General features: G+C 46.3%; 1 protein-coding gene across 1 annotated transcript; it reads left to right on the top strand.

Annotated features, from left to right (window-relative positions):
• Nucleotides 1–3,610: 3,610 nt before the first annotated feature.
• GPSM3 (G protein signaling modulator 3) lies at nt 3,611–25,603 on the top strand. The gene is made up of 5 exons (XM_075259340.1): nt 3,611–3,825; nt 12,001–12,225; nt 13,253–13,388; nt 15,132–15,433; nt 23,784–25,603. The coding sequence occupies exons 2-5, from the start codon at nt 12,136–12,138 to the stop codon at nt 23,928–23,930; spliced, it is 675 nt and encodes a 224-aa protein (XP_075115441.1). The 5' UTR covers nt 3,611–3,825; nt 12,001–12,135; the 3' UTR covers nt 23,931–25,603.
• The last annotated feature ends 554 nt before the right edge of the window (nt 25,604–26,157 follow it).

The following is a 26,157-nucleotide window of genomic DNA, read 5'->3' as shown; positions in this document are numbered from 1 at the left end:
CTTGCCTTGACTTCTTGCATGATTAACCCTTCCCTCCGGCGCCAGCCCACCACTTGCGCCAGCCCATTAACCTTTTCCCTGCCAGGCCAGACCCAGCAGTCCATTGGCCCATTAACCTCTCATCTGCCAGATATTACGTAGCCGTGCTCCATTAACCCCTTCGCTCTTTCCCCCTCGCACACTTCATTAGCCTGCTCGTTAAGGCATGGATATTAATTAGCAGGAGGGAGGGGAGGGCTCCATCTCTGCGGCTCTAATTAAACGGAGCAGGCGGGTAATTAGGATCTAATTATCCAAAGATAAATGGAGACAATCCTCTCCTCTATCGCTCCATCCAGAGCCGCCTGTGCGCCTCTTCCCCTGCCTTGTGCCCATTTCGTGCCAGCTCCCCTGTCTCATCCTTCACCGTATCATCCAGACTCGCAGATATTACATTGTACAAGGGTCTGACACGTCCTGAAGTGCCACGGATAATGCCCAGTTCACACCTGTAGCTTTTATAACTGCATTAGCTTGTTCGATTTGGTGCAGAATTGTAGCCAAAAACCAGATGTACTCCCTTGGCTATACCTGAATGTGCATGCTCGGACCAGCTGGGTGTCCATGTTTGTGGCCATGGGTAGAGGAGTATAAAAGCCACTATAAACCGAGTCCCCTTTACACCTTAGACTGATATTTTGTTTCCCCTGAAATTGTTCTTCAGGTAGGTCATCAACTGCAGATCATCGTGGCCCCGACTTACGTTGCAACATTTAGAATAGTGGTATATTTCATGTGCCGAGAGACCTTTGGGGTCCTCTCCTTGCCCAGAACCTAGTAGCAACTTCTATTACTACACCCCTGTTTGGGGGTCCAATACGCCAGACCCTGCAGATCAACCTTTGGAAGCTGCAGCAGCTTTACAGACCATGTAATGTTATGTTCTTTGGTCACATGGTCTGATCAAGTGAATAGGTTGATCTGCAGTACCAAGAACAGCCACTATACAATGTATGGCGCTGTGCTTGGTTAGTAGTGAAATCTGGAGGCTCTTCAAACACCCGATCAGTGGGGTCCCGGGGTGACAGACCTGTCCTGAGGTCATCAATTATTAAGACTGGGCAAGGAGAGGACCCCAAAGGTCTCTCAGCACATAAAATGTATCACTATTCTAAATGTTGCAACTTTAATAGGGGCCCCAATGATCCTAAAATTAATAGGGACATGGGAACAATTACGATGAAATGAATGTGTCAGTATTGCATCTGTAAAAGAAATACAGGAGGAACATGTATGTAAAAAATGGACATTAGAATAAGGCCTCACTCTCCTCTATACATGTACCCTTGGCTCGGCAAATATAGAGAGAAGTGTCTCCCACTGGACAAAGGATCGGACATGTTGAAATGCAACATGTCCGATCCTTTGTCCTCATAATATTCCCCTTTGGGGCAGAGTTGAGATCTACATACACAATAGATAGTCGGCCTATCCTGGCTGGTTCGGTGAATCTATATCGAATAGAGCCCGGCACATGTAAAACAGATCAAATGAAGAAGACGCAGACGCAAGTAACGTACGGAGGAATCTAGGGCGCGGTATTACGAGCAAACAATAGTAAAAGATGGCAATAAATAGAGCCTAACAAATAAGGAAATGTCAGACAAGAGTCCAGATATTTCTAGTGCCCTGCCAAACTATAAGCTTGGCCAACCGAGCCTCGCCGGGGGAAAGCCCCTGTGATATACACCGTGACAAAGGGGCGGGTGGTTGGTTATTAACCTTTTTGCAGGCTACAATCCAGTTCCATAAAGTGGGGCCCCGGCATGTGTAAGGTATCCAGTACACATGTGATATGTGAGGTGTCCTTATCTCAGGGGGCTGGAGGACGAATGGGGCACCATAGGAGTCCATAAAGATAAGGTGTGGACGAGAGTGAGATATTGTGTAGATCCTCAGGGGTGTGGTATGGGAGGGTGCTAAGGTAGCCATTGTGGTGTCTGAAGGGTCCACAATCTCCTCTGCCATAAAGACACTGTTATTATAAATTTCACATGGTAAATGGGGGCGGAGACATTTTAGGTTACGCCTCTGAGAATCTCCCAAGACCTATCTTACCTGTGATAATGACACATCTCAACAAGGTCATTGCAGATATACACCAGACGTGAAGCTGTTTTTTTCTATAGGACCTGGACCCACTTATGGAGTCTCCCCATATGTAGGGCAGACTACAGCTGATGTAGGTGACGGCTCACTTCATATAATGGCCCACATCAACCCTTCATATCATGGGTTATATTTAGACATTTCACGTGACAACACATAAAATAACAGAATTCCCCGGAGGTCTCCAAATCCATCAATGGGTGTAAAACTATATGACGTAACCCGGGCATGGCCTCCTCCAGGAGCGGGACTAGGGGGCATTTTTGGACAGAACTGACAGGAAAGTTGCTATTTAGGGAGAAAGTGTTACCACATGTAGACATGTAATAGTCCAGAGTAATGTGATCAGGGTGGTCGGTGGGTGGTCTGGTCTCATCTAGGGCTATCGAAAGGTGAAAGTTCTGTGAAGTGGGGTCGGGAGTGGATGGAGCAGATTCCAGGGGCTCGATCAAAAGGAACCATCCAATTTTGGGCAATTCTTCTAGAGGAGACCAGCAGACCTCAGTGAGTACCACAAGGTCTTTAATTTTGGGCACGATGGTGTCCTAGCTGTCTAAGATTCTGTTTTCTTTTTGTGGCTCATTTGTACAAACATTTGGCTCCTTTTTGCATTTTTACACCACTTGTGATGCTTTTAAAAGAAGGGCGAGAAACTTGGGCGTAGTTCACCCAGGTAGTACGTATTCACTAAAGTCATCCACTGCAACTTTGTAAAAAGTTGCAAAAAAAAATAAATCATCATTTCACTCCACGTTGCAGAAACACAGCAGAAAAAAACACGTTTTATAGTGCCTGACTAACGCCATCACCCCTTGTGGGAAAAAATCTACGGAAAAGGCGCATTTTTCAAAAACGTAATTTTTACCTCTGGAAAAGCTCACTTTTTCCGTAAAGATTTAATAAGGAGAGAAAAGTATGTAATCCATAGGTGCGTAGCTAATTGCGAAAGATGCGGTCAAGAAACACGGAGCTGCAGCGCCACCCACTGGTGGTTACCTATATTGCAGCTCAACGCACTTTTTGCAATTTTTTACCAAATCACTTTGCATTTTGCAATTTTTTCTGATCTGTTGATGTTTTTTATGACAGTGTTTGTAAGTAAGGCAGCTACGTCTGAATCTGATATGGAAATGAACCTTCCCTATAAGTGTGAGCAGAGCAGTTCCAGTCTTGGTTTGGGTGGACAAGTGGTTACGGCTTTAGAAAAATGACAAATACCATTGTGTGTATGTAAGTGGCTGCGTACGAGCGTGTGGGAATCAACATAGAGCGGCATACACACACCTATTGTGTATAGGGCTCTGTGCAGACTACACAGGAAGTGGCTGATTCATTATACAAGAAAGCTCCATAGTAGAAACCTCAGAACCTCGAGACAGCCAGAGAGACAAGCAGCCTGCAAGAGACCGAGGGGTCCAGAGACCGCTGGTGAGCAGAGTGGGGGGCGACGCCTATGGGGGGCTCTACTATAGGTCTATATATACTTGGCAACACGTCTACAAATACGCAAGAGAGGTTATTGACAGATCTCAGCCAGAACGAGAAGCAAAGAGAGGAAGACAGGAAGAAAAGAGGAAGAGAATGAACGGAAGAAGAGGCGTTGAGGGGAAGTGACAGCTTGGTAAGAAGCAGAGAGACGGCGAGACTGCTCCGGGCTCAGGCGAGGCACATATAGAGGTGAGCGCACTTTGTATATACAGCGGTGCAGATACTGTATACTGTAGAGTCCCACATAACCGCAGGTCCTTATCTGTAGAGATAGAACCGGGGTCAGATGGAGAGGCCACCAAAATCAGGAAATACATCAACCTTATCTACGTCATCTCAGATCTTATCAGACAATGGTTAGTGGGGGGTTAATGGGCGCCGTGGTCTGAGGAGTCGAAGGGGAGATGTGGAGGGTGGATATAGGAATCTAATGGGATGGACGTAGTTCCAGGACCTATAACACAATGTGTTCGAGATCATGGCTATCACCGCTGGCTACCTGGCCACTTTGGCGTTGACTACCATTGTGTGACTCCACGCCAGTCTGTGATTCCTTCTCTAAGGTAAGAGAATGGAGTTGTGGCCCCGAGGGTGCTGAGACTGCAACTTCTAGTTGCCATAATATCAGAAGTTCTTGATCTTTTTGTGCCTGGCCCTGGTCACAGTTGTAACAACCATGAGGTGACTCCATTCACTTACATTAGGGTAACGTGACGATCTCTGATCCCATAACCTTAGCCTTGTACTCACTTTAAGCTTGACCAGCAAGGTGTATATATAGATATATATTAGTATTATACATTTATGGTAGATCATTTGCTAGGCCTAGGTTGAGGAGTCTACTGACCACTCCACCAACCCTAACAGGTAAATTCTGGATACCACCAGATGGAGACCAGCATGGCTTGTAGGTGCTCGTCTTTTGGGTATCCTTTACCAGCGGCCACAGCCCAAGTACAAGATGGTGGATTAGTCACCTATAAGAACTTCTGACAGTCAGCTGGTCTAATAAACTGAAGTTATGACACCCCTGTAAGCCAAGGGACCAAACCTCTGCTGGTCCACTCCGACCTCCGAGGGTTTGGTACTCCATCAACACGATTTCAAGTTGCCAAGTTTTTGGAAACTTTTAGCATGTAAGCAAGGGTATATTTGGGACACCCATAGCCCATTGCTTGGATTGGAGACACCTGCTCAAAAATAGCAGTATCAATATCTGATTGGTGGGGTCCGAGTCCCATCACCACCACTGATCAGCTGAATAGAAGGTCTACACCTTGTCTTCTTCACCATGGATCCTTCATCAGGTTCTTTATGGAGTTTCTGGGACTGAAGCCAATAAAGTGAGCATTTTATAAGGAATAAGTGAAAAATGAGTCTCCCACGGATGACAAATGGCCATAAAGTAAAGGTTGTGCCCGTTTTTACAGCACTTGTGTGAATGGAGCCCTGGAAAATCTTTGTTTTCCAACCATTGTCTTGAGATGTTGATGACTGTCCAGCCCCACCAATATGGCTCCCTGGTTTGTATGTTCTCCCTGAATTTACGTGGTTTTCCTCCGGTTTCCTCACATACTCTGAAGACCTACTGATAGGGAATGTAGATTATGATCCCTATGTGTGGCGGAATATGATGGGGCTATAGAGGTGAACAAAATAAATAAATCCCTCCATGAACCCCATCTGTCACCTGGCACCGGGGTCTGGATCATATAACAACAATGTCAGAGGTCACTCTCACAGTCCAATCACCTTCATGTAGGAATATTCACACGGAACTGAAATTGGTTGTAAATAGTTAATCATCGCTGATCTTCGGGTGTGTCCAATATTGCAGGTAATTTCCCTTGGCTAGGTGCGCTAGTTATCGGACAATCCTCATTTTCTCACCAGTGGTTTAGATACCTGTGGTTTATCATATCTACGTCCTTCTTGTAATGGTGTTTGGCTGTATCTGTACTGTTGTAGTCGGCTGTAACTGTACTGTTATATTCGGCTGTATCTGTACTATTGTATTCGGCTGTATCTGTACTGTTATATTCGGCTGTATCTGTACTGTTGTAGTCGGCTGTATCTGTACTGTTATATTCGGCTGTATCTGTACTGTTGTATTCGGCTGTATCTGTACTGTTGTATTCGGCTGTATCTGTACTGTTATATTTGGCTGTATCTGTACTGTTATATTCGGCTGTATCTGTACTGTTGTATTCGGCTGTATCTGTACTGTTATATTTGGCTGTATCTGTACTGGTATATTCGGCTGTATCTGTACTGTTGTATTCGGCTGTACCTGTACTGTTATATTCGGCTGTGCCTGTACTGTTATATTCGGCTGTATCTGTACTGTTATATTCGGCTGTATCTGTACTATTGTATTCGGCTGTATCTGTACTGTTATATTCAGCTGTATCTGTGCTGTTGTATTCGGCTGTACCTGTACTGTTGTATTCGGCTGTACCTGTACTGTTATACTCGGCTGTACCTGTACTGTTATACTCGGCTGTACCTGTACTGTTATACTCGGCTGTATCTGTACTATTGTATTCAGCTGTATCTGTACTGTTATATTCAGCTGTATCTGTGCTGTTGTATTCGGCTGTACATGTACTGTTGTATTCGGCTGTACCTGTACTGTTATACTCGGCTGTACCTGTACTGTTATACTCGGCTGTACCTGTACTGTTATACTCGGCTGTATCTGTACTGTTATATTCGGCTGTGCCTGTACTGTTATATTCGGCTGTACCTGTACTGTTGTATTCGGCTGTATCTGTACTGTTATATTCGGCTGTATCTGTACTGTTATATTCGGCTGTACCTGTACTGTTATATTCGGCTGTATCTGTACTGTTATATTCGGCTGTATCTGTACTGTTATACTCGGCTGTACCTGTACTGTTATACTCGGCTGTATCTGTACTGTTGTAGTCGGCTGTAACTGTACTGGTGTATTCGGCTGTATCTGTACTGGTGTAATCAGCTGTATCTGTACTGTTATATTCGGCTGTACCTGTACTGTTATATTCGGCTGTACCTGTACTGTTGTAGTCGGCTGTACCTGTACTGCTGTATTCGGCTGTACCTGTACTGTTATACTCGGCTGTATCTGTACTGTTATATTCGGCTGTACCTGTACTGGTATATTCGGCTGTACTTGTACTGTTATACTCGGCTGTATCTGTACTGTTATACTCGGCTGTACCTGTACTGTTATATTCGGCTGTACCTGTACTGTTGTATTCGGCTGTGCCTGTACTGTTGTATTCGGCTGTACTTGTACTGTTATACTCGGCTGTACCTGTACTGTTATACTCGGCTGTACCTGTACTGTTGTATTCGGCTGTGCCTGTACTGTTATATTCGGCTGTACCTGTACTGTTGTATTCGGCTGTACCTGTACTGTTATATTCGGCTGTACCTGTACTGTTGTATTCGGCTGTACCTGTACTGTTATACTCGGCTGTACCTGTACTGTTATACTCGGCTGTATCTGTACTGTTATATTCGGCTGTACCTGTACTGTTATACTCGGTTGTACCTGTACTGTTGTATTCGGCTGTACCTGTACTGTTATACTCGGCTGTATCTGTACTGTTATATTCGGCTGTATCTGTACTGTTATATTCGGCTGTACCTGTACTGGTATATTCGGCTGTACTTGTACTGTTATACTCGGCTGTATCTGTACTGTTATAGTCGGCTGTACCTGTACTGTTATATTCGGCTGTACCTGTACTGTTGTATTCGGCTGTACCTGTACTGTTATACTCGGCTGTACCTGTACTGTTATATTCGGCTATACCTGTACTGTTATATTCGGCTGTACCTGTACTGGTGTATTCGGCTGTACCTGTACTGTTATATTCGGCTGTACCTGTACTGTTATATTCGGCTGTATCTGTACTGGTGTATTCGGCTGTATCTGTACTGTTGTATTCGGCTGTACCTGTACTGTTGTATTCGGCTGTACCTGTACTGGTGTATTCGGCTGTACCTGTACTGTTATATTCGGCTGTACCTGTACTGTTATATTCGGCTGTGCCTGTACTGTTATATTCGCCTGTATCTTTACAGATACTATTTTACATCTTAGAAGACATGTTGAAGGAGGACTGGATTATTAATAGTCCTGTGGGGATATCCACTTCTTCCACTTCTTTGTCTGGTCTATACATAGTATATAGCATAGACAACCTCAAGTTCTATGGCGTAGCAGGCTCTTGTTTTTTTTTCACTTCTTCTCGTCTGTTTTTGCTGTTGTCGGGTTATTCGGCTTCCTTTACCACAAGCCACACAGAAAAACAACTTTCAGCGTGACCCGCACAACCTTTCACACTTGACCCGCACAGCTGTGAATCCCACACAGTGTGATCACCTCATCCGCTGCCATATAGACCTGAGATCCGAGCGGCTCAGAGACATCTGGCCATGTCTGGGCTTCATCTACCTTGGCTATTATTGCCCACAAATACAGAAGAAAAATGTCTCCTAAACCTGCCAATTTCAGGGCACATTCTGTGTCTTACTGGTCCATTCTTCTGGTCCATTGCAGGTCCAACTAATGAATGACTATGAAGGGTCCTGCTGGGGGTCCTTTGTTTTCTCATTGACACTGCTGAGGCTTGCAGGAGTTTTTCACCCAGGATTTCAGATGGACTCTACACCAGAAAGAAGACTCGGAGGGAGAAGATGTGCCAACTCTCTTGAGACATCCAGAAGGTTTCCCCCAAGGGGTGATATCTGGCGTCTATTGTAGAAAAGTAGGCAAATGTCCTGGGGCTGAAAAATACTCCGTACCGGACCCTCGGTCATATTAGATGTGATATGGACACCTTATAGGCCTTCATGGCACAAAAATTGTAAATGGGGCCCTTACATATACTTATATACACATATATATACATATATCTTACATCCCTTCACAATGTCGTCCTTTAGTACAGTTTTTCAGGCAACAACATCCATATCCACTTGACAGTACATGTCTGCTTCTTAACCATGTCATGTTCTTCAATACAGAACTCCAAATTTCTTGCCCAGACATAGAAGTAAACTATAATTGTGTCTTCCTGCAGCCACCACTAGGGGGAGCTCACTGCATACTGACTTATTATTGATTTTAATGTATAAACAGTATGCAGTGAGCTCCTAAGCTCCCTCTAGTGGTAGCTGTGCAGGCAAAATTTTATCATTCGCCATTATGAAGAGATAGAAGCTAAATATCAGAAGAGAAACTAAACTGCAGCTGCTGTAAATGTTCACCCTATATATAGTTAACACAACATGAACATTCCCTTTCATGTCTTACGGGCACATATCTTTACCATGGTCCCCACATATAGTAGGAGTATAAATATTTTTATGGGGTCAGTAATTGGATAATATTTTGCATCAGTATTTATAAGCTGGGAGAGGGGGACATCAGGCTGGCTCCCATATGGACAGATGTGGGAATATATGGATGATGACATGTGGACTAAACATTGAGCTGGGACTCCCCAGTATCAAAGTCACCTATGAGGAGTCCCTGCTTACTGACAGGACTGCTCTCCTATGGGGATGCAGGGACTCCTCACATTATAGACCACTATATCAGGATTTTGGGTCCCGGCTCAGTGTTTGGTCTGGGAAATCGGTCCAAAATACTCGGTGTGTCATGGTCTAAAGCAACTGGACTTCTGCTCCTAGTCTTGACTTACAAAAACTGATTAAAAATACTGACCAAATACTGACTGTGTGAAAGAGACCTAATACATCGTTACATCGGGATCCTGGCAATAAGCGTTCGTTATTAGGTTTGGGGTTGTAAATGAATATCTGAGTAATGAACCTTGTGCAATGTACTTTGTATAATGTGGTTGTCGGTAACATCTGTGTAATGGGGTTTATGCAACACGTCTAGGAGAGAAGTCTATGTAGAAGTAGTTTGTGTAATAGGGCAAGTACTGGGGTGCGGCTCCAAGATCCTTCCACCAATGCTAAATATGTATGAGGGATTCTTGGGGTCTCCCATGTCCCCTATAGCACTGCTGTGCTCTTCCAGGGGCCCCCTTTGATCTTAGAACTACATTAGTACTGACCAATGGCTGGAAAAAAATTACGCAGCTCAGTCTAAAATAATGTGTCAAATATTCAGTTTATATGTAGAACTGTGTGTATATACCGTATGTGGTTACAGACTACAAACTACACAGACGGTAGAAGAAGTATAAGAGTAATGGAAGCGGAGTAACACACGAGTGCAAGATCAGACCTCACAGGGTTGGCTGCAGTCTGTTACCATTGAAACTATCTAGTAGTTGTAAACATAGCGGATTTGTAATCAAGAATATTTACATATTTGTAACATTTTGTAACATTTTTTAGATGTTCTAGAACAGTAAGTGTCCATGCCCTTTACTGACATTGTAACACTGATGGAAGATTCTATCCTGGTTATCGATCAAATCTAATCAATCAATCTAAACGTTGTGAATATTGGAGGCTGATGTGCGATAAATGTCTACTTTTGGACGCCCCTTTCAGGTTTCCATTAAAGAGTTAATAGACGATATGTAAGTCAGGACCTACTAGGGATGATTTCCTTCGGATTTTGCGATTTGGCTGTTTTTTGACTCAGTTCTATTGGAGCAGAGCTGTGACCCGTGACTACAGGTTAGCTATAGTAACTACAGGTAGTCTTAGGTAGTCTGAGACACGCCCCCTTATTAGCGTATTGGTTTAGGCTCCTCCTCTCTCCTTCCCACCGCAGCTCTGTCTCCTCTGATAGGCTTCTGTGTATAAGCACAAGGCCCACCAGGAAGAAGATCCAAAGTGACACAATAAGATTATTATTCTCCTCCAACCCCACTCCCTCTCTCCCATTGTATAGTAGATGAGGTTGGATGAAGAGTCAAGTCCACCAAGTCCAACCTATAACCCTACAGTGAAGATCCAGAGAAAGGCAAAAAAACCCACCCTTGCGATTTATGCCAATTGCCCCATGTCAGGGGAAAAATTCATTCCCAACTCCAAAATTAGCAACCAGTATAAAACCCCAGGATCAATTTGTCATCTTCAAAAATCTAATACCCATAACCCCTCCTTGAACTTACTCAGTGAATCCACCATCACCACTCCCTCAGTCAGTCTTACCTCCGGAGCTATATCCACCTTGTCATGTCAGGATAGGATAAGATTTTTGTTTGGTTGACACTGACTAGTCACAGACTGGCAGTGAACATTAGAGAAGCCATTGAGTAATACTTTGCCCAATGTCAGGAAGTCTCCCTCTGCTACCAAGTGTCACAAAGTCAGTACACACAAAAGTGAAATGCAAATATAGCCAGATATCTATGTAAACCACCCATACACTTATAGAAAGTAAGGTAACTCCCCTGCTTAGAAGAAGCCCCACCCCTGCTGAGCTACTAGAGGTTTCCCCAGAACAGTGTAGACCCAAGAAGGAAGAATTGGAAACAAAGAGTAATCAGAGATCAATGTAAACCACCCATATGCCTGTGAGAAGTGAGGCCATTCCCCTGCTTAGAAGAAACACCTCCCCTGCTGAGTGACTAGTAGTACCCCCAGCCCATTGGAGACCCAGAAGGAAGAATTGGAAATACAGAGTAGTCAGATATCAATGTAAACCACCCATACGCCTGTGAGAAGTGAAGCCACTCCCCTGCTTAGAAGAAACCCCTCCTCTGTTGAGTTACTAGTAGTACCCCCAGCACATTGGAGACCCAGAAGGAAGAATTGGAAATACAGAGTAGTCAGATATCAATGTAAACCACCCATGCGCCTGTGAGAAGTGAAGCCACTCCCCTGCTTAGAAGAAACCCCACCCCTGCTGAACTACTATTAGTACTCTCAGCACAGTGGAGACCCAGAAGGAAGAATTGGAAATACAGAGTATTAAGAGATCAATGCAAACCACCCATATGCCTGTGAGAAGTGAGGCCACTCTCCTGCTTAGAAGAAACCCCTCCCCTGCTGAGTTACTAGTCATTCCAGGCAGCACATGTGGGGTGAATTGCAAATGGCTTATTCAACACCATATGAAGGACTTATAACATGCCATTTTGTTTTCTATATTGCCTATATATGGCTCGGTACTTGATCTGATCATCATGTTTCATATCGAAACTGAAACTTTATTTCCAAGTTCACGTCTTCTATATTTTGGGCAGTGCACTCTCCAATAGCAATGTTTTTTTTGTTTAAATACTATGGCACGCGGCACAATGGAACAACATGGCGCCTAAGAGACTGTGTTTGTACGGGATTATTGCTGTCCATGTGGTTCTATGGACCAAATATCTTTGGCGTAAAGGTCACAAGTGGTCAGAGATTGATAGCTCATCCTTTCACTTCTCTTTATAGAATGGAAACTTCTGTGTGAGGAAGACTAAGAAACAGGAGGGGAGAGCATAAAGGGGATCCGCAGCTGCAGAACATTCTAGGGGAGAGAAGACCTTGTATGTAGAGACAAGAAGATACAGGACGTTACTGTGAAGGATGAGCGAGACAGGAGACAATGACAAATCCAAGATGGCAGATACTGAGAAGGTTACAGAGGAGCAGAGACGCAGCGACACTCAGAGCGAGGTGAGTACAAGGGAGAAAACAACTGCAGCTGGGCCACTAAATCTGTATATGCAGAGCATTGGGGGGGGGGGGGTTGAGGTCAGAAGGTTGTCTCAGCAGACGTTAATACCAACGTAACATCTGCCCATGTGTGACTACACCTTCCTATGTATGACGACACCTGCCTATGTATGACCACATCTGCTCATGTATGACCACATCTGCTCACGTGTGATTGCTTGAACTCCTTGCAAAAGCAACATTAACGGTTCAGAAATGTAACAATGAATACACAGCGGTCACAAAGACAGGCACGTACTAAATAAAGAAGATACATTATATATATATATATATATATATATATATATATATATATATAAATATATATATATATATATATGTGCACCCAACTGCAGCTGGCTCTGTATGCTTATACACAGCAAATTCTTAATAAAACTCAATCACAAAGCAGATTTTTCTGGACACCCCAAAGTCGTCCATAGCCAATAACATGTAGTTTTTTCATGGCTATTTTAATATATAGCAAGCTGCATGATGCTGTTCTACAGGAGGGTGGTAAGTTTCGGTTCCTCCAAGAACTCATATTAGTATAGGTCACCAGTATGAGATTGGGGGGAGTCTGCCATCTGGTCCCCCAACCAATCAGCTGTGTACGGAGGAGGGAACACTTGGCTCCAGATACCGTGCGGTGGCCATGTTGTTCTATTGCAGCCCAGCTCTCCTTCACTTGAATGATTGGTGGATCTCTACCAATCTGATGTCCTGTCCTTGGACTCTTGCAGAGCCCCGTTAAACACTACAGTCCCATTCTGTTCTGGGTCTTGGATGTTAAAAGTGAAACCCTTAACAGTTTGACCTTGTTATAATGCTGGGAGTCAATTCTTATCTGAGATTTTTGCAGTTATTTTTGAAACTATGTCTGTAATAAAACTAAATGTAGGAGGTTACTGCGGTCCCCGGGCCAGTTACCCCTTTACCCCCGCTTTATTCTGTCTGACATCTTGTATTTCTTCCTGTCCTGTTACAGTCTCCGCCGATATCCCACAAATTCGAGGAACTGGAGAGTGTTTTCCTAGATAACGCAAGTGCATCTACGGAGATTGTAGGAGACGGACAGAGACCCTGGAAATCTGCCCCCCCATCCCCGTCCTGTGAAAGGAGAGGTAAGGTGACTGATGAATGGGAGATGAGTTGCAATAACACAGCTTGGCCACTACATGGTGTATGGAGCTTAGGACTCTTTACACTGTGCAGCTATCAGCTGATCGGTGCAGGTTCCAGGGGTAGGATTAGCAATCTGATAATGATGACCTAAGGTGGCCCAGCTTAAATGTGTCCTTCCTTATTTTTCCTCTTCATATCCTAAGATCAGGTCCAGGATGACTTCCCAACCCTCTATTGGTAGTCGTTGATCCTTGGGGAGTCTCTGTGTGAGGCCACCTAGTGGTTGTGTTGGGATTTGCAGTCTGTGAAGGGTTTTGTTAGTGTGTCCTGATAATCTATTGGAATCACCTTCGATAGTTGATCCCATTAAAATCTATGGAGCGCAGTCTCACGCTACCTGGCCATCTTTCCATTCAACCTGGGGTGCAAAGTAGCTCTGTGGGGGGCGCCGTTGTCAAATCTGCAAATCTAACCTGTGCATAGGGAATAAGCCAAACCCTAGGCACGTTGAGGGCGGACATCTCTACATGATTTACTTCTCTGCTAGACGTTACCGCTTATAGATATTAAAGTTCAGCAGAACAATGACTTCCTCTTTCCACCAATCAATGGAACCCATCTATAATTAGACAATCGCAGATCACGTCAAATTCTGGAACCGCAGCTCAATAAATGTTATCACAGACGAGAGGACGATCAACTTGTACATTGTTCCGGGGAGCGCTGCCAAACCTCGCTCTCACCTCCTTGCATTACTGACGTTACATTCATGATCAGAGGAAATGCACTAAAAATAATCGAAAAAAGGGAAATTACACCGGCGATGACGTGACGATAGAATAATGCAGATTATACCGCTTATTGGTGCTGCAGGGATCAAGGTGCCGTGTACTACTGATACCGTACTGCCATCTAGTGCTGTATATAGCCTACTACAGCACACCATGGATCACCACGTATTAACCCCTCCCACTGCAAGTTTTTTTTTTGTTTCGAATTTCGTTTTTTACTCCTCGTCTTCCAAAACACATAAGGTTTTTATTTTTCCATTCACAGCACTATACAAGGGCTTGGTTTTTGCAGGACAAATTGCACTTTTTGAATGGTACCTTTTATTAGTCCATGCAATATACTGGGAAGCTGCAAAAAAATTCAGAACAGGGTGGAATTAGACAAAATTAGCATTTGCACCATTTTCTTATGGGCTTCACCGTGCAACCCACATAACAGGACCTATGATCATCGCTTTTCTGTTTTAACACCTACAAAGAATAGTTGGTATATTCTGACGTCCATAGGGGGGGTGTCACAGAAGGAATGTTAGAGCAGGGGCCGGCTGTATTTATCTGTAGTTCGACCCTATATTTTCCATATGCAGATTGGCTTTTTGGTACATGCCAGGACAGAGCGCCCGTTTTCTTTTGGTGCCCATCATTGCTCCACACCCTCCCCCCCGTAAATAGAAAGATTGTCAAGCAGTGACCTCAACCAGGTGCACCCTACGGCTAATTTGCATAAATGAGTAGTGACCCCTATAAGTGATTTAGGAGAGGTTTTGGTGCTATAGACTCCCTTTAACCCCTAGAGGTGTAATCTGTTGCTCCTGGACCCCGATGCACACTCTGTAACAGGTCTCACCTACCATTTACCCTATGGGCCCCTTCAGGGTCCAGAACCGGGGTGCGATGGTTGCCTCTGATCTTTGTTGTAAGCTGTTCCTTAATTCAGCCCCTCCCTTGCAGGTCTTTCCGCCTCGGTCCTCTCGCTACACACTGAAGAATTTCTCGAGCTCCTGTCCACAGTGCAGACCAGACGTCTGGACGAGCAGAGAGCGCTGTTGCCCGAGCGAGTTCTTCCACCCAAGAGACACTTTTCAATGCCCAATTACCGCCAGTTTTCCCTCCCATCGGATGATAAAGGAATTGTCTCCGAATTGCAGCGCAGGAGGGGAGGATCTTGGGCTGGGCGGAGTCGCAGGAAGAAACCTCCCACAATCAAAATCCCCGCCCAGGAGGAGCTGTACAACACCATCTTAGGCCATCAGGTAGGAGCTGCCATGACCCCTCCCCTGCAGAATTACATACTGAGTCTACACTGTCTAATTTACCAATTTACCATATAATTCCAGTAAAAATGATATTAACTCCTTAGTCACCAACAGTATATTGTTCCTAAGGAGCAGACACTTTTTTTCTTAGATATTTTGTGAAGGGTGAGGTCTAACAGCCCTGACTTTTTATTAGTTGGGCCAACTATATTAGTTTTTTGTGACACGGCATCCATGGTGGTCAAAAGGAAGGAAAATGTTAGTGAGAGTAACCCTGGTGGTCTAGGGCAGCAAAAGGAGTAACACGAGCATTTCTTATCCTGAGAATGTGTTCAGCTCCTCATCACTACTTTGTCTTGATTTTATGCATACATATATATATATATATACATACACACAGTGCTGTGCAAAAGTTTTAGACAGCTGTTAAAAAAATGCTGCAAACTAAGAATGCTTTCAGAGATAGAAGGGTTAATGGTTTATTTCTGTCAATTCTCAAAATAAAGCGAATGAAGAAAAGAGAAATGTAAATCTTATTAATGTAATCCTATCACTCACACACAATTAAGAAAGGCTCTTCTTCTCCTTCCTTTCGTTATCTTCTCCGCGCCGCCGTTCGCCTACAATCCCGGTTTTTCTCGGTATGCAAATTAGCTCTCTCACAGCACTGGGGGCGGTCCTCAGCACTCAGACAGCACTGGGTGCATCCCCAATGCTGCGAGAGAACTCTCTCCAGCGCTGCCTCCTCTTCTTCAGCGGCATCATCTTCAGCCTCTTCTTCCAGCGGTGGGTTGTAACTTCTTAGCCTTGGGCAGAGCAGACTGTGTATGCCCACAGGCCATGAGAAAATGGCTGCTTGCACAGTATTGTAAGCAGCCATTTTCTCGTGGCCTGTGGGCATACACAGTCTGCTCTGCCCAAGGCCCGAGCCTTAGAAGTTACAAGCCACCGCCGGAAGAAGAGGCTGAAGATGACGCTGCTGAAGAAGATGGAGGCGGCGCTGGAGAGAGCTCTCTCGCAGCATTGGGGATGCCCCCAGTGCTGTCTGAGTGCTGGGGCCCACCCCCAGTGCTGCGAGAGAGCTAATTTGCATACCGAGAAAAAACAGGATTGTAGGCGAACGGTGGCGCGGAGAAGATAACGAAAGGAAGGAGAAGAAGAGCCTTTCTTAAGCCTATTCAGATGTGGTACCTAGAAAAAACTTGTGTGTGAGTGATAGGATCGCTTTAACATTCGGTGTGACCTTTGCCCTCCATCAGTTCTTCTCGGTACCTTCAGACAGTTTTTGGCAGAACTGGGCTGGGAGGTTGTTCCCGCCGCCATCTTGGAGGACTAAGCCCAGATCTTCTGTCAATGTAGACTTGCTCCAATCCGTCTGTCTCTTCATGTCATCCCAGACAGACTGGATGATGATGAGATCAGGGCTATATCTATGGGGGCTGTAACATCACATCCAGGACTCCTCCTCCAAAGGGCAAGGGTCGCACCAAATATTGATGAGATTTACATTTCTCATTTCTTCATTGCGTTAGATAAAAATAAACTATTAACCCTTCTATTTCTGAAAGTATCTAAAAGTTCCACACCTGCCTAAAACTTTTGCACACAACCGTCTCTGTATATAATCATGTCCCTCCATTATATACAGTTAATCTTTTCCATTACGGAGGGTTATCAGTTACATTTTTTATGAACGAGGTCATGGGTGAGGTTTTTTTTTGCAAAATGCAATGGAAATGATTTCCAGGAAGAGCGACAGGAAAAGACAATGTTTTCCTTACTAAATTCCAATTTCTCAGCCAATTCGGAGGTCAGTGGGGGAGGGGTACAGGAGGAAATGGAGCCCAATGGAAAGATGATGTGATATTATTATCACCACTGGGAGGCTGAGCCTGTAGGGGGCGCTATACAATGCACTATTATTGTTTAGGTATGGAGAGTTGGGTATATGAGGGCTGAAGGTTACACTCGAAAGGATAGGGAATTGATGTCCCCCCCGAAATGCCGTTAGCAAAAAGTTTGGACACCCCCATGAACATTCGGTGGCCATTTTAGTTCTGTTCAACCCGTTGGGGCAGTGGCGGATCCAGGGTTTGCGGGGCCCTGGGCAATTGACTTTGGTGGGGCCCTACGCGCCGCAGCAAATTAGGCCCCGCCCACTTTTATGTTGACTCCACCCATTCTCATTAATTTTTCATGTGATTCCACACAGTATAATCCTCCTACAGTCACCCGTAAATTATATGTCCCCCCTCCATCTCTCCCCATTTTCATATACACCCTTCATCTACCCCTAGTTTCATGTCCCCCCCTCTATCTCTGTCCCCAGTTTCATGCCATTCTCCCCCTTTATCTGCCCACAGTTTCATTCCCCCCCGTCTCTGCCCCAGTGTCATGCCGTTCTCCCCCCTTCATCTGCCCCAGTGTCATGCCATTCTCCCCCCCTTCATCTGCCCCAGTGTCATGCCATCCCCCCCCTTCATCTGCCTCAGTGTCATGCCGTTCTCTCCCCCTTCATTTGCCCCAGTGTCATGCCGTTCTCGCCCCTTCATCTGCCCCAGTGTCATGCTGTTCTCCCCCCTTCATCTGCCTCAGTGTCATGCCGTTCCCCCCCCCTTCATTTGCCACAGTGTCATGCTGTTCTCCCCCCCTTCATCTGCCCCAGTGTCATGCTGTTCTCCCCCTCCATCTGCCCCAGTGTCATGCTGTTCTCCCCCCTTCATCTGCCCCAGTGTCATGCTGTTCTCCCCCCTTCATCTGCCTCAGTGTCATGCCATTCTCCCCCCTTCATTTGCCCCAGTGTCATGCCGTTCTCTCCCCCTTCATTTGCCCCAGTGTCATGCCATTCTCGCCCCTTCATCTGCCTCAGTGTCATGCCATTCTCCCCCCCTTCATCTGCCCCAGTGTCATGCTGTTCTCCCCCTCCATCTGCCCCAGTGTCATGCCATTCTCCCCCCCTTCATCTGCCCCAGTGTCATGCTGTTCTCCCCCTCCATCTGCCCCAGTGTCATGCCGTTCTCCCCCCTTCATCTGCCCCAGTGTCATGCTGTTCTCCCCCCTTCATCTGCCTCAGTGTCATGCCATTCTCCCCCCCTTCATTTGCCACAGTGTCATGCTGTTCTCTCCCCCTTCATCTGCCCCAGTGTCATGCCGTTCTCCCCCCCTTCATCTGCCCCAGTGTCATGCTGTTCTCCCCCTCCATCTGTCCCAGTGTCATGCCGTTCTCCCCCCTCCATCTGCCCCAGTGTCATGCTGTTCTCCCCCCCTCCATCTGCCCCAGTGTCATGCCGTTCTCCCCCCTCCATCTGCCCCAGTGTCATGCTGTTCTCCCCCCCTCCATCTGCCCCAGTGTCATGCCATTCCCCCCCTCCCCTTCATTTGCCCCCCAGTTTCATTGGGCCCCCTCCATCTTTGTCCCCAGTTTCATGCCGTTCTCTCCCCACCCCCTTCATCTTCCCCAGTGTCATGCCGTTCCCCCCCTCCCCTTCATTTGCCCCCCAGTTTCATGGGCCCCCTTCATTATGTTCCACCTTAATATTTAATACAAAACAAACACTTACACTCACCTTCTATCACTCACCTTCCATCGTTCCCCCGACGCTCCTCTCTCCAGTCACATACGCGATGCAGGAGCTGTGACCTCAGCTCCTGCTTAGCTGCGGCCCGGCTTGCGTGTGTAAGTGTGATGTGATGACGTCATCGCGCCTACACACGCAAGCCGGGCCGGAGCTTTAAAGCAGGAGCTGAGCTCACAGCTCCTGCATCGCGTATGTATTCAGCTCATCGGCGGACGGACGCCGATGAGCTGAAATCGTGACAGGCAAGGGCCGGGGGGCCCCCAGAGGCTCTGTGGGCCCCGACACTTGCCCGACTATGCCGAGGCTGACCGGGACCATTTCGCTAGGACCGGGCCGCAGGGCCCTGCTAAGCTCGCCCGGCCCTGGATCCGCCCCTGCGTCGGGGTCAGCTGATATGATCCTATTGTATATGATCATAGAAATGGGGAAGAGAAATCGGATGGAGGATCCGACTACACACAAGGTCTGTTTGTTGTCTGTTACCATGGAGACACATCCACGTGAGCTGTAAACACAAGACAGAAGGATAGATGATAGGTCTGCTACTTGTAGGGTGGTGTCATGTGGAGCATTGCGGTGCCTTGTTACAGACCTGCACATCCCTATATGTAGTGCGTTGCGGTGCCTTGTTACAGACCTGCACATCCCTATATGTAGTGCGTTGCAGTGCCTTGTTACAGACCTGCACATCCCTATATGTAGTGTGTTGCGGTGCCTTGTTACAGACCTGCACATCCCTATATGTAGTGTGTTGCGGTGCCTTGTTACAGACCTGCACATCCCTATATGTAGTGTGTTGCGGTGCCTTGTTACAGACCTGCACATCCCTATATGTAGTGCGTTGCGGTGCCTTGTTACAGACCTGCACATCCCTATATGTAGTGCGTTGCGGTGCCTTGTTACAGACCTGCACATCCCTATATGTAGTGCGTTGCGGTGCCTTGTTACAGACCTGCACATCCCTATATGTAGTGCGTTGCGGTGCCTTGTTACAGACCTGCACATCCCTATATGTAGTGCGTTGCAGTGCCTTGTTACAGACCTGCACATCCCTATATGTAGTGCGTTGCGGTGCCTTGTTACAGACCTGCACATCCCTATATGTAGTGTGTTGCGGTGCCTTGTTACAGACCTGCACATCCCTATATGTAGTGTGTTGCGGTGCCTTGTTACAGACCTGCACATCCCTATATGTAGTACGTTGCGGTGCCTTGTTACAGACCTGCACATCCCTATATGTAGTGCGTTGCGATGCCTTGTTACAGACCTGCACATCCCTATATGTAGTGTGTTGCGGTGCCTTGTTACAGACCTGCACATCCCTATATGTAGTGCGTTGCGGTGCCTTGTTACAGACCTGCACATCCCTATATGTAGAGCGTTGCGGTGCCTTGTTACAGACCTGCACATCCCTATATGTGGAGCGTTGCGGTGCCTTGTTACAGACCTGCACATCCCTATATGTAGAGCGTTGCGGTGCCTTGTTACAGACCTGCACATCCCTATATGTAGAGCGTTGCGGTGCCTTGTTACAGACCTGCACATCCCTATATGTAGTGCGTTGCGATGCCTTGTTACAGACCTACACATCCCTATATGTAGTGTGTTGCGGTGCCTTGTTACAGACCTGCACATCCCTATATGTAGAGCGTTGCGGTGCCTTGTTACAGACCTACACATCCCTATATGTAGTGTGTTGCGGTGCCTTGTTACAGACCTGCACATCCCTATATGTAGTGCGTTGCGGTGCCTTGTTACAGACCTGCACATCCCTATATGTAGAGCGTTGCGGTGCCTTGTTACAGACCTGCACATCCCTATATGTGGAGCGTTGCGGTGCCTTGTTACAGACCTGCACATCCCTATATGTAGAGCGTTGCGGTGCCTTGTTACAGACCTGCACATCCCTATATGTAGAGCGTTGCGGTGCCTTGTTACAGACCTGCACATCCCTATATGTAGTGCGTTGCGATGCCTTGTTACAGACCTACACATCCCTATATGTAGTGTGTTGCGATGCCTTGTTACAGACCTACACATCCCTATATGTAGTGTGTTGCGGTGCCTTGTTACAGACCTGCACATCCCTATATGTAGTGCGTTGCGATGCCTTGTTACAGACCTGCACATCCCTATATGTAGTGTGTTGCGGTGCCTTGTTACAGACCTGCACATCCCTATATGTAGTGCGTTGCGGTGCCTTGTTACAGACCTGCACATCCCTATATGTAGAGCGTTGCGGTGCCTTGTTACAGACCTGCACATCCCTAGATGTAGTGCGTTGCGGTGCCTTGTTACAGACCTGCACATCCCTATATGTAGTGCGTTGCGATGCCTTGTTACAGACCTGCACATCCCTATATGTAGTGCGTTGTGATGCCTTGTTACAGACCTGCACATCCCTATATGTAGAGCGTTGCGGTGCCTTGTTACAGACCTACACATCCCTATATGTAGTGTGTTGCGGTGCCTTGTTACAGACCTGCACATCCCTATATGTAGTGTGTTGCGGTGCCTTGTTACAGACCTGCACATCCCTATATGTAGTGCGTTGCAATGCCTTGTTGCAGACCTACACATCCCTATATGTAGTGCGTTGCGATGCCTTGTTACAGACCTGCACATCCGTATATGTAGTGCGTTGCGGTGCCTTGTTACAGACCTGCACATCCCTATATGTAGTGTGTTGCGGTGCCTTGTTACAGACCTGCACATCCCTATATGTAGTGCGTTGCAATGCCTTGTTACAGACCTACACATCCCTATATGTAGTGCGTTGCGATGCCTTGTTACAGACCTACACATCCCTATATGTAGTGCGTTGCAATGCCTTGTTACAGACCTACACATCCCTATATGTAGTGTGTTGCGGTGCCTTGTTACAGACCTACACATCCCTATATGTAGTGCGTTGCGGTGCCTTGTTACAGACCTGCACATCCCTATATGTAGTGCGTTGCGATGCCTTGTTACAGACCTGCACATCCCTATATGTAGTGCGTTGCGATGCCTTGTTACAGACCTGCACATCCCTATATGTAGTGTGTTGCGGTGCCTTGTTACAGACCTGCACCTCCCTATATGTAGTGCGTTGCGGTGCCTTGTTACAGACCTGCACATCCCTATATGTAGTGCGTTGTGATGCCTTGTTACAGACCTGCACATCCCTATATGTAGTGTGTTGCGGTGCCTTGTTACAGACCTGCACCTCCCTATATGTAGTGCGTTGCAATGCCTTGTTACAGACCTGCACATCCGTATATGTAGTGCGTTGCGGTGCCTTGTTACAGACCTGCACATCCCTATATGTAGTGCGTTGCGATGCCTTGTTACAGACCTGCACATCCCTATATGTAGTGCGTTGCGATGCCTTGTTACACACCTGCACATCCCTATATGTAGTGCGTTGCGGTGCCTTGTTACAGACCTGCACCTCCCTATATGTAGTGCGTTGCAGTGCCTTGTTACAGACCTGCACATCCCTAGATGTAGTGCGTTGCGATGCCTTGTTACAGACCTGCACATCCCTATATGTAGTGCGTTGCGATGCCTTGTTACAGACCTGCACATCCCTATATGTAGTGTGTTGCGGTGCCTTGTTACAGACCTGCACCTCCCTATATGTAGTGCGTTGCGATGCCTTGTTACAGACCTGCACATCCCTATATGTAGTGAGTTGTGATGCCTTGTTACAGACCTGCACATCCCTATATGTAGTGCGTTGCGATGCCTTGTTACAGACCTGCACATCCCTATATGTAGTGCGTTGCGGTGCCTTGTTACAGACCTGCACATCCCTAGATGTAGTGCGTTGCGATGCCTTGTTACAGACCTGCACATCCCTATATGTAGTGCGTTGCGATGCCTTGTTACAGACCTGCACATCCCTATATGTAGTGTGTTGCGGTGCCTTGTTACAGACCTGCACCTCCCTATATGTAGTGCGTTGCGATGCCTTGTTACAGACCTGCACATCCCTATATGTAGTGCGTTGTGATGCCTTGTTACAGACCTGCACATCCCTATATGTAGTGCGTTGCGATGCCTTGTTACAGACCTGCACATCCCTATATGTAGTGCGTTGCGGCGCCTTGTTACAGACCTGCACATCCCTATATGTAGTGCGTTGCGGTGCCTTGTTACAGACCTGCACATCCCTATATGTAGTGCATTGCGGTGCCTTGTTACAGACCTGCACATCCCTATATGTAGTGCGTTGCGGTGCCTTGTTACAGACCTGCACATCCCTATATGTAGTGCGTTGCGGTGCCTTGTTACAGACCTGCACCTCCCTATATGTAGTGCGTTGCGGTGCCTTGTTACAGACCTGCACATCCCTATATGTAGTGCATTGCGGTGCCTTGTTACAGACCTGCACATCCCTATATGTAGTGCGTTGCGGTGCCTTGTTACAGACCTGCACATCCCTATATGTAGTGTGTTGCGGTGCCTTGTTACAGACCTGCACATCCCTATATGTAGTGCGTTGCGGTGCCTTGTTACAGACCTGCACATCCCTATATGTAGTGCGTTGCGGTGCCTTGTTACAGACCTACACATCCCTATATGTAGTGCGTTGCGGTGCCTTGTTACAGACCTGCACATCCCTATATGTAGTGCGTTGCGGTGCCTTGTTACAGACCTGCACATCCCTATATGTAGTGTGTTGCGGTGCCTTGTTACAGACCTGCACATCCCTAGATCCTGTAGGGCCGGTGTTGAGGTTGTAGAATTCCTTCTGAATCTTTGGGTTTTCCTTTCCTTTCCAGTCTCAGAGAATGAATGACCAGCGCAGTTCTCCGCCAATTCCGCAAGCTGCTGCAGATCTATTCGAGATCTTATTTCGCCTTCAGGGAAGTCGTCTGGACGAACAACGAGTGGAGATGCCTGAGGCACTAGGGGGCGCCTGCTCTTAAGGGGAGATGAGGTGAAGGGTTAACAACGATACGTATCAGTCCCCTCTGTACCCAAAATCTGCTCTGTGAAGTCTCCTCATGGACTGAAGGTTTCCTTTATATTGACCTCTGCAGAAGACAAAGGACAACTCAAGTGGAAGTGACCATGGACCACTTTTCTTAGGATGATCTCATGGGGATTCTGGAAAAGATATTGTTCTTCAGTCGGGGTCAAAATGCATTTCACATAGTTGTCTGTGCCTTTAAGAAATATTCGGTAGTGCGGGGTTGATCCTTTCCTTTAAGGCTAACCAAAGAGGAGAAGCCTTACATGTGTCCTGGACCTTCTGGAGAAGATCTCCTCCTGTGGTGTCTAGAGAAGAGACAACCCAATCCTCCAGAGACATAACAAAGTAACTGGCTTATCATGTGGGCAAATGAGGCAAGTGCCTAGGGCGGCAATGATAAGGGGCAACAAAAATATTCTCATTTTTTTAAAGGATTTTTGTAATATTTTTTGATTTGATGATGAGATCCTGGGGTGTAATAATGCACATGCTATAAATTCTCTTAGAAAATATATTTTTTTATTCCTTCCCTGGGTCCTGGGTGGACTTTAGGCAGTAAAGATCAGGGGCCTCTTTACTATAGAGCTAATAAAATGCATCCTAGGAGAATCCCCTGCACTTTTTGTTGCTGGCCCTGCACTGTCCTACAGGGATTCTGGGACCCCTCTGCCAATGGGCCCTTGGTCACTGCCCTCATGGTCACTGTGCCGCTGCTCTTAGTGTATTCTACAGTCTGTGTTAGTTCGGGTCGCCTAGCCAAGTCTTGTGAGTGACTACCATATGGCCACCATTCAGCTCCATGTATGACGGGGTCCTAGGGCCTTGTACCTGCTGTATAATGCACTGCCTTCCTCTGCTGCACAGGCTTGGCTATTGTAGTGTATGATATGAGACTACTAGACAATCTCTATATTCTGACCATACAACATCTTACTTGATCTTATCCTTCAGGTCACTACTGATAATTCCTTTACGACTTCCAGGTAAATCGGTCAATCTTCTTATTTGCATTGAGATAGGATTTACGATTATTTCTCCTGGAAAGCTCCTGCTGCTTTGCATGCTGGGAGATGTAGTGCTTACACCAAAGCATCGGAGAAAAAATCCCAGAATGCATTGCACCATAGAAAATCCATCACTGCAAAGTTATGTGCAACAAACGGAGGCCATGTACCTATTTGCATTGGAGACTCCATTGGCGATTCCATCTGATAAAGAGCGAAGCATTTGGGGATATTCTTGTCACTACCTGCAAAAAAACAGAACAGAACCCTGGCAGACCACATTATAAGTCAATAGGGACCCCTGGGGATTTGTAGAGTCTGTTGTATAACATTAGTATCATGGCTCTTTTAGGACTGTAACTGTGATGGATATGTGAACAGCGCCTTACTCATGAGTACCGTAAGTAGTCTACACTGAATTACCCCTCCATACATAATGTGCCGCTATACGTTTTTCCCAAGCTCTACATACAGTTTAATGAAGGCCGGCGCTGGTTGTACATAAACCCTTTGTGATTGTGTTAATGAAATACCTGCTAAAGACTTTCCCTTTAACTCACTCAGAACAAAGTGCCGCCATCTTTCTAATGTGCTGTTTTGTATCTGCTATAAAATTCTACAAATAAATGCAAAAGTTTTCAAATCCTGTGATCTCTTCTCCTGCAATGTGTCTTATAACTGTGCCGAGCGACGCAGATTGTCTCATCAGCAGGGTAAGGTCTTGGGTTTGCCATGATAGATTTCAGGGGTTCTCTCCAGTACAAATGTTTGGGATCGGTGGTTTGGTATTCTGCAAAGCAGACAGTGATATAAAATCCAACAGAATTAGACAAGGAGACAACTGATTGTGCAGGATATCCCGGTATTGTCCTTTAACTTGGTAAACAAATACATTTTATTATAAGATATATGGGCCGGGGCCAGTGTTGCCACCCAGGACATAAGGACTACAGATGAGCGTTCTATCGAGTACATGTGCTCCACTAGTCCTCTCCTATAATTCTATATACTGTGCTCCACTAGTCCTCCTCCTATAATTCTATATACTGTGCTCCACTAGTCCTCTCCTATAATTCTATATACTGTGCTCCACTAGTCCTCCTCCTATAATTCTATATACTGTACTCCACTAGTCCTCCTCCTATAATTCTATACACTGTGCTCCTCTAGTCCTCT

The sequence above is a fragment of the Leptodactylus fuscus genome, chromosome 11 (assembly GCF_031893055.1).
Source record: "Leptodactylus fuscus isolate aLepFus1 chromosome 11, aLepFus1.hap2, whole genome shotgun sequence".
NCBI lineage: Eukaryota > Metazoa > Chordata > Amphibia > Anura > Leptodactylidae > Leptodactylus > Leptodactylus fuscus.
This window is presented reverse-complemented; position numbering and strand designations above follow the sequence as displayed.